Raw genomic sequence first — 10,009 nt, 5'->3', positions numbered from 1 at the left:
CATGGCTTGCTGTCGTCCCTCCTGTCTGCAGTTCCTCGCGCCTCTGAGCCATCCTCTCTCAACGAGGGTGAGCGAATACTGTGTTCCGGATTTAAATAATTCTGAATTGATATTACCTTACCATTAAACGACTCGATTACTAGGGGTGCTACGGAAGAAATACAAATAGACAACTCTTCCAAGGCCACATGTCCCGAGCACCGCCTCCGCATTGTGATTGTACTGGGAGTGCCACCTCCCACTGCTATGTGCCCATCCGGCTCGTGCCGACCCGCTCCGCGGTGGTGGTCAACGCGCCGCTGGGATACTACCGACCCAGTTTGGTGGCAGCGCCAGCGGTGTAAGACTCGTGCCTCACGGCAAGAAGGACCTGGGTTCGAGTCCCCAACTCGGGTGCGTTTTGTTTGACCTCTCATTTGTATACTAGGAAGAAGGGTCATTGCCTAAAACGTCTATTATAAATTTTTCTCATTTAAGGCCACAGTATTCGTGGCGAACTTGTTGAGTTTTTTTCCCCCTGTGATTGTGCACTCCTCCCAACGGAGCATCACCAGATGCTTCGTCTTAAACTCGTTTCCCCATGTAGCCCTGTGTTTTATTGTGAGCACGTCACCCGGTTCCTCACTGTGACCGACTGCTCTCCATTATGGCCACCGCGTGACTTATGACCGCACAAAACCCATAATTATTATTTCCAATCATCCATCCGCAACATTAACACAAACACGGAATAACATGACATAGCAGGTGATGCTTTATTTGACTTTAATCCGAAGGGGACTTGTAAGAGGGAGAAAAGGTTGATTCGTGGGGGTGTATGTGTGTGTGCACATGGTTCGCTCATTGGTAAATGATTGGCTTCGAGTCCAGCGTTTGGGCCGCGTACGTGCGCATAACCTGTAAAAGAGTGGGAAGGCAATAATTACTCGCACATTCTTAATATATTACCGCTTTGGCAGTGCTGTTTGTTTCTGGCTGCTTGGCGTATTGAGCCTGTGCCAAGCAGCTTTATTATGAAAAACAAAGGCGTATCAATAGGAACACATTTATACAACACATTAACACGAGAGCTGTATATCTGATTAAATAGGTTACCTTCTGAATACTCCTGATCAATACCAATCGTATCTCTTTTAATTATTTAAAAAAACACCACGATCATCACTAACCCAGAGTCTTAGGCCCTCATATTTTGAAGGCCCTCCTTTAGGCCCTCAAATTCCACATTGAGATAACAGCCGAGCGACGGATTTTATCTTCGTTGAATTGCGATTACTTTATTCATGAATTTGCCACAGCTAAAGCTAGGGGCGAAAAAAAATTAGTGTTGTGAGTAGTTTATGTTTGATACATTTACCTTGAGTCGAATGTGTACATTTTACATGGGTAAATAAATAAGTTTGACGACTTAATGTTTTTTTTTGCAATTTGTAATACAGGCGTGTCTCGCTGAACAAGCGTTCTTTCTACGAGAATTCGCTGTACCGGACAATTGGAATTTAGACCAATTTCGCAATCCGAGCTAATGATCGCGTAACGAACAGAGACTGACGCACGGTGGCCAGCAGTTTGTTGTTTGCATCGTACGCTTTAAAATGCGCTTCTGCAACCGTCTGAAACGCTCTTCCGATATTAGGAAGGAAGAGCATTCCAGACGGCCTTATTAATTGCAGGCGCTGAGGACAGGCACCTGCAAGCACTGGTTCTTCATTTGTGGTGTTACATTTGATGTTTTATTTAATTTAAAATTATAATTAGTCTTTCTCAAAGTTATTCCTGAAAAGTGCCACATTAAGCGAAAACCACGTTTAGCGAGGAATTATTGAATCGCATTTCCACTATAAAATCCGCCTGCAGTCATACCATGGCGGGACTAAGAACTGAGATGAGGGTATGCTGCCGCGTGCTGTGTCGTTCGGCATACTGTATCACACCGCGCAGCCGTGCAGCTCAAGAAAGTAGTTCGATGTCCACCGCTCAGAACCCGTGTTATAACGGTGCACGTTCCGCGTTATAGCGTGCACATTATAGCGGCTTACATTTCCGCATTATAGCGGTGTGCATTCTGCATTATAGCGGTGTACGTTTCCGCGTTGTAGTGGTGTGCATCCCGCGTTATAATGGTCGCGTTCCACGTGTGAACGCGTTAAGTGATACCTTTCCATACATAATTAGGCTGTTCCCTCCTATTAGCCACAGGCCCATCATAACCTTAATTTAGCCCTGACTAGCACCCCCTAATAGCTGATGCGTGGGGCAACGGCCCCTCATTATAAACCCACACATGGGCCCGTATTCTTAGTCACGGCTCAAACGCAGCTCTGAACTTTCGATTATAATCTACACAGCAGCAATCATCGCCCCCTACTGGTAGACTAAATGCCCCAGGTCACTTTGTAAATGGTCTCTTTTAGAGTTTTCACTAGGTCAAACTATATAACCATGACACGTGCAGATTCCTGCTTGTCTGTGTGTGGCTCCTTGCATCTCAGGGTCGTTCTCTCTCGCTTCGTGAGCGAGCGATTGTGCGGCAATTGGCGCCTTACAAACCTGACATTTAGCATTTCAATTATTCCCATCACCCAGCGTGGCGCACCCCAACGCGCTGGCCATCTTACACGTCCTTGGACTTGCGACACGATGATGACTCCACGGCTGGCCTCCGGCACACTCGCCCCCGCAATTTAACTCCCCTATTTGCTTTTGACTCGCGATCAATTTTTATCCTGCGACATTTATGATTGCACTACAACCGTAGCCTGCTGGAGTTACGACAAATCCTAAGAGCGACTGCCGTGGTGGGGTGGGGGACTGGGTGGGGGAGGGGTGCCCAGGTCCTCCCAGTACCCTCCTGTTACACTCACGCTGTCGATCCAGTCGTTGAACGCCGACACGCGGGTGAACACGGTGGGCTTGCGGATGTAGTTGCAGCCCATAGAGGACACGAAGCTGGCGATGCCGTGCACCTCCCACTTGCCGGCAGAGTTGATGCAGTTCAGGGGGCCACCAGAGTCGCCCTGAAGTGGGGGGAGGTGGAGGAGAGATGTGGGATGATGAGTGAGGGTGCAATGTAAGTGTGCGTGTGAAAGTGGTAAATGCGCAGCCTTGCAATTGCTCGCTCATGGAGGCCCCTTCCTCCTGCTGGAGGAAGGGGCCTCCATAAGATGGAGCTCTGGAGAGCCCCATTAGATGGTATTTTTGGCCTACTCTTCCACGCTGGTGAGACGTCTTGGACGTGCTAGATTTACTGGAAGTATTCGATAAACTCGCTCCATTAACATCTCACATCAAACGCACGTCTTCCAATGATAACCGTTGGTTAACCACAAACCGTTCATGCTAAGCGGCGCAGGAGACGATGGGAGCGGATCCTTTGTCCTAGTAGACTCAACACTGACCGCGGACATTACAGAGTTGCCTACAAATAAACAGATCCTTGCCTCACGATCTATACTATTTCAATACATGGATAACAGCTGCTTCTGACAGTCCTAAACACCTCTGGAAAAATCATAATGACCTCCTACACCCAGGCAGAAATTTGGTTCCTGCTCTGAGTGGTTCACTTGCTACATCAATACTCGCCACTTCGTTCAGCACTTATTTTACTCACAAACTGGCACTCATTCCTAGCTCCATCACTGCTTCTTTGAATGTATACCCAAATTCCCTTGCTTTCCCAGCTCCTATTTCTCACGCTCCCCCAATTTATATTCTTCCCTGTATCATGGAATTAAGTTCTTGCTTTAATCAAATTACATTACATGAAGCCTTCTCCTCTTAACATCCTTCCTGGGCCCCTCTTTAAGAAAGGCTCCATTGAACTCGCTACTGTGATTGCGCACCATCACCAACCCGCTTTAATTTCACGTGACAAGTTTCACCATGTCTTAAGAAATCCGGACGTGATAATGACAACCCTGACAATTACTGCCCGATTACTAACCTCTCCACCGTTTCTAAAATAATTGAGGGTCTTGCTCTCGCTCAACCTAAGACTCGCATTCCCTCTTCTCCAATCTTTCGTCCCTATCACTGTGCCTACCGTCCAACTTACTCCAGGGAGACTGCAATTACCAGGGTATTTTCCTCCCCCGTTACTTCATATCGCGAGGCCATTCTCAGGCTGGCCTGCCCACGATCCATCCTGGGTTAATCAGGCCCAAATGCTCCAAATATTTTCGGAGTAGCGCTCCTCCTTACGTTGCACCCGGCGTCGTATCCATCTCCTCCGGCACAGACCATGGTGGTCTTCACGTTGGTCGACCACCAACTGAGCTGGCTGCACGTGGCGTGGTCTACCACGGGAAGGTTGGCCTGCTGCAGGGCATCGGGCAGGGCGCCTCCAGCTGAACGTAAAGCGAGAATGGAGCAAGGAGGGACACTCAGTACATGAGCACATGGTGGGGAGGGTGGCATTGTTGGTGGTGGCAGTGGTGGTATTGGTGGTGCTGGTGGTGTTAGTGGTGGTAGCAGTGCATTCAGTGGCAGGGTATGTGTGGTGCTGGCAGGCAGCTCCGCCACCTCTGGCAACAGGAGAGAGCAAGGCGGTGGTCAAGACTCACTGGCGATACGGCCCCAGCCCGTGATGTAGCAGACGTTGTTGTTGGGCAGCACCAGCCCAGCGGGGGGAATGCAGGACAGCTGCACCTTGTTGGTCAGGGTCACAGGCGTGACCAGGCGGATGAGAGCGATGTCATTCCTGGTGAGGTTACAACCAGAGGTCACGGTTAGAGTTCACAGCTGGTGATGTAGGGGAGGGGTGGGCTGGCTGGGCAGGCCGGCTGCTCCGGGCGCCTCCTTCCCAAGGATGGCGCCGCTAGTGGCGGCTGGTGGCCAACTTTGGGTGGTGGCGGCGCTGCAGTAGAGACGGGAGAAGAACAACGAAATACCCCAAAGCGCCAAAGTGCCCCACTACGCCCTCTGGTGGTGGCCTTCTTGTTAGACCCGTCGCCTGCAATTTGTATTTATTCAGCGTTTAAATGTGACGACATCTCAAGTTGCTGGGCGCGAGTTAACCACGTGGCACAGGGGCCAAGAGGTGCCGAGATGGCACGGCTGAGATCCTGGGTTTGGATGCCAGGTTTCAGCCACTCGTGGTTAAATTGGGTTCTCAATTGCAGCGAGCTGATGGAGTTGATGGTCTCAGCCCAGTCCCCAATTAGTGACCGTGTTGCGTTCTTCCACTTACAGCACTTTGCCTCATCTCCAGCTCTGCGAATTAAAAAGCTATCGGGTTTGACTGCTGTGCGATGGGCATTTGTCCGTAGAGACACAGGGGAAAGAGAGTCTCCACGAGGTGGTTATTCGAATAACGGCTTCATTTAAATTAATAAACAATCGCTCACATTCCCGACACAAACGCACTCGAGTGCACATCAACATCCCGTTCACATCCAGCAAAAGGACAATCTAAATAGTCTCAATGCGCGTTTCTCAATGTGGAGGTGACTCACCCGCCAGCCACGTTGTTGCCGTTCCATCCGGCGTGCACCGTGATCTGGTCCACGTCATGATACTCGTCTCCGCCCTCCTCGACCGACAGGAGGTGCTCACCCACAGCCACGCGGTACGTGCGGGAGCTGGCACCGACAGACACGGATGGACACGTGGACACTTATGGACGTGTGGAGATGGTGGTGATGTCTGTTAAATGGTGGTCTTGGTAATGGGATGATGGTAAAGTTAATTAAATGACATGTGTACACAATGAGACGCGGACACTTATGGACGTGTGGAGATGATATATGTTGGATGGTGGTCGTGGTCATGAGATGATGATAATATTTATGAAAGGATATGCGGGCACACGCATATCAGCACATTGGCACATATACAGTCATGGACAAATGCACGTGAATATAGGGGTTGATAATTTGATGCTGATGCAGGTGATGACATGATTGTTCTGTAGATGTTGATCATGACGAGGTGGTCATGAGGTGGTGATGCTGGTGTGGAGCTCACGAAACATGGTTATGATGATTAGATATTGATGCTGGTGATGTGGTGGTGGAACTCACGAGATGCAGTGATGATGAGATGTTAATGATGGTGATAATGAGCTGGTGGTGAGGTGGTGATGGTATTGATGAGCTGGTGATGATGAGGTGGTGGTGATGATGTGGTGGTGACGATGAGGTGGTGGTGATGATGATAAGGTGGTGGTGATGATGATGAGGTGGTGGTGATGATGAGGTGGTGGTGATGATGATGAGCTGGTGATGATGAGGTTGTGATGAGGTGGAACTCACGAGATGCAGTGGGCCGCCGTGAGCACCCACTGGGGGTCGATCAGGGTCCCACCGCACGTATGGTACCAGGACCCGCCAGACAGGTACTGCAGGGAGATCTACAGCAGCCACAACCACAACAAACCATGTCAACCACGACCACAACCATATCAACCACCACAACTATACACCAAACAAAAAAACCGGGATCACACAACCCACATGAACACAACAATCACAGTCGCAACAACACGCGGAATATGTGCACGTTATGAATTGTGTTTCTTTTGTTTTCGCCTGGGCTCTTGGAGCCAGGCCGAGGCACGAACCTGCCAGGGCCAGCTGTTGGGTCTTGCCTCCACCCCATTGACCACGCGGCTCTCGATGGGCGGGTAACTGGGCACCCCACAGCCCTGGGCAGTCGCTGTGCAGACACGGGCATGCCAGGGAGACATGGGGAGGCAGGGGGAGACATTGGGAGATAGGAAGAAACAGGGGGAGACACGAGGAGACAGAAATAGAGGACATGGCGAAACACAGGTTGCCATGGGCAGATGCAGGGAGATACAGTGGGACATGGAGAGACATTGGGGACCACAGGGGGCACCGGAGATATGAGGCACACATGAAGACATGGGGAGACATGGGGCCATGGGGAGATGGGTGGGTACGGATAGGCATTAGCACATTGGCGGCCACGGTATCTCGAGCGATGGTGAGTGAGTTTCGATTATGGTCGTGGTGGCGAAGGTGATGAGGATGATGATGATGACAACACCCACCCTGCACCAGCAGGAAGACGGAGGCGATCAAGGCGAGCATCTTGTCCGAGTCAAGTTCGTGAGTTCCTCCTCATCCACGGCCGTTTTATAGAACCTGGGAGTGGAGCAGAGGGTTGAGAGAGGCGGGGGGGACATCATCAAAGCTCCCCTCTGATCCCCTGTAATTGCGTGCGGGTCTTTGATAAGAGCGATCGTAAAAAATATAAATAGGCCTCTGGGGGAGATTGATTTTCTGACGAGGGGTTGTGCCTGTGGAACATGTGCGTCTGTTTTGTCCTGTGCCGTGTTCTGGAAGAAGATTTAACCGATAAATTAAGTTACTTCAGTGATTACTTTGAATTCAACTTTACTTTTGTCAAGGTCATGCCTCCTAGTTGTTGTATTCATTTGCCCTATAAGCTGAGGTCGCTGCGAGTTTAGAGACAACCGCTCAATATTTTGCCAGTTGCTCTATGGAGTCGAACAATGCACGGCAGTCACTTCAAGCAGAGTTATTGTGTCGGCATAAGACACACAAATAGTGGATTCCTGATTGAGTAGGTGAATGAGTGAGTAGGTGGATACCGCTCAATATACACACAGTCATTATAGGGGCATAGATGCAGAGACGAGCAGGAGGGTGTGCTGAGCAACCTGTAACTATAAACTGAGTATAATGAGATCGAGTATGTGAGTGGGTAGATGAGTGAGTAGGTGAGTGGGTGCCACTCATTAAAAAGACAAAGCTAAAGATCCCCCGTATAGCCTTAACATACTTTTGGGGCAAGTGCTGTTAGCGAGCACTTATGTAGGCCAGAACGCCACACGAGGGGGTGGGTGGCCAGCACCACACCCGGCCGCCTTTGTCTCCCTAGTGACAATGTTTGTACACCGCACCAGATACTCATTTGCAGTTGAGTCAACCTAGGGGAGGCCCAGGACCGGTTCAGATAATCGTCACCAGTGTTGGCCACAAAGAGGAATCGAACTCGGGTCGCTAGGTTCGTAGCGCAGCGCGCAAACCGCTACACCACCGCTCCCCCATAGATGCAGCGGAGAGGAAGTGGAGGGATGTTCTAAGAAACCTGTAACTCTAAACTGAGTAGAATGACATTCTCAGCTGTAAACTTTTACACTCAAAGTGACAAAATGAGCAGAGGGTGTGACCCCAGGAAGCTGAGACTTGACACATATTTGAGCGTCTTGAGTGACATCTTGACCGAGTTGTTGACCAAGCTGGCAATGCAGGAGGCCAGGGTGGGCAAGCAACGAGGGGGCGACTTTGGCGAGTCGAGGATTGCCTATACAGGCAGACCTCGCCGAATGCGGGGGTTCCGTTCCTGGAAACGCCGTGTTGGGCAAACTGCATTCGACAAATAATATAGACCTCATAGAAGAAATATAGGGTTGCACACCTGGGTCCGAAATGATCACCCCCTCTTTGTTTTACTAATTCATAATATCCACCCTTGCTATTCTACTAAATGATGCGGAGTCACTCTCAATGTCTCGTGTGTGTGTAGTGGATAGCGCGTTGCGCTACGAACCCAGCGAACCGGGTTCGAATCCCGCTCATGGCTAACACCAGCGACGATTATCTGTAACGGCCCTGGGCCTGCCCCCCGGTCGACTCAGCCTCACATGAGTACCTAGGGCGGTGCGTAGGAAACGTCGCCACTGGGGAGACAAAGGCGGCCGGGCGTGGTGCTGGCGACCAACCCTCTCGTGTGCCGTTCCAACCTTCGTAGGCGCTCGCTAACAGCACTTGCTCCAACAGTCTGTTAAGGGTACACGGGGGAATCTTTGTCTTTGACACTCCTTATTTTTCGATCTCACCTCAACAAAAAAAACACCATCTCCATTCCTCTTCCCGCACCGCGGCACTTGCTCCCAAACGCTCGCCCCTGGCACTGTCACTTGACCGCTCACGATTCGCCAACTCAAGCGTCCATCTAACGGCCTCAATGAATGCACGGCCAGATGCACGCGGCAATGTGTGACGTTTGCATTGTCCGTGTTGAGTGCATTACGTTATCGCGCAAACACAAACACACCCCTGGTGAATAAATAGTTCTCACAGTCGATTCGATTCGTTCCCATCTTCCAACGAATGTGGCAACTCTCACGGCGCTACTATTCGATGAGAATCATAAACGGCGTCAAACCGCGTGCAGCAATGCCCCGGTTTACGTCGGTGCAACGACGAATATCGAAACGTCAATCAAAGCGATTTCACATGGCAGGCTAGTAGGTGGCGGCGAAAGCCTGAGTGGCGACGGATAACGAGAATGGATGGACGATGCCGTCGGCGACGTAAGTGTGTGGGGTTGAAGCGATGCAACATCAGGTTGTGGTTATTGATCAAGTGACGGATGTATTCGCGTTGCGACGTTTCGCAAAGAGGTGGAGACGAAGAAGGTAGTGCTGTTCCAGAATTCAGGCCTCATCCGAACACACGTTCGATGAAGCCGCGTTGCACAAGGTTTTCCCGTCATTTAGGTTGAGGGATGACGGTAGTGATGTTGTTCATGGTGACTGGCTGACGGACGTCGTGGGAAGATGGTGGAGTGACAGAAGCACCTGGCATTTGGGGGTTTGGGCAGAGGAGGAAAAGAGCCACACACACCAGGACGCCATGTCTGATTTTTCCCGATGTTTTTTTATAAACAGAGTAGGAGAGTTGTACACATCTGGCAAACGATGGAATCGGTTGAGGAATCCGGGTTCTGGGGACGCTGGCGGTGGCTGAAAAGAGATGTAGTATTTCCAGCGCCATTAGCAATCGGAGCAGAGTGGAAATCTGATGTGGAGCTCTCCAGAGCTGGACTGGTGAGATTTTATGCGAATCTTCCAGACTTGGTCGTGGATTTCAAGGCCCCATTTTTGTTAATCCCTGGTCTCTCAAGTCTACGACCAGTGATGTTGTTTTTTTCCATTATGGTAAGTGGCTGTGTGGACTGATTTAATGTGAAGTGGCTGTGTACTTCACATTAAATCAGTCCACACGAAGCCATA

General features: G+C 50.4%; 1 protein-coding gene across 1 annotated transcript; it reads right to left on the bottom strand.

Moving 5' to 3' along the window:
• Positions 1-840: 840 nt before the first annotated feature.
• LOC144945178 (chymotrypsin-like elastase family member 2A) lies at positions 841-7,055 on the bottom strand. Its single transcript, XM_078873472.1, has 8 exons — positions 7,016-7,055; positions 6,563-6,657; positions 6,255-6,352; positions 5,457-5,582; positions 4,566-4,702; positions 4,204-4,349; positions 2,865-3,017; positions 841-897 (listed from the first exon to the last, which is right to left on the bottom strand). The coding sequence occupies exons 1-8, from the start codon at positions 7,053-7,055 to the stop codon at positions 841-843; spliced, it is 852 nt and encodes a 283-aa protein (XP_078729598.1).
• Positions 7,056-10,009: the final 2,954 nt, after the last annotated feature.

The sequence above is a fragment of the Lampetra fluviatilis genome, chromosome 36 (genome assembly GCF_964198595.1).
Source record: "Lampetra fluviatilis chromosome 36, kcLamFluv1.1, whole genome shotgun sequence".
NCBI classification, from domain to species: Eukaryota; Metazoa; Chordata; class Hyperoartia; order Petromyzontiformes; family Petromyzontidae; genus Lampetra; species Lampetra fluviatilis.
Note: the sequence above shows the minus strand (reverse complement) of the source record. Positions and strands in the feature narration are given on the sequence as shown.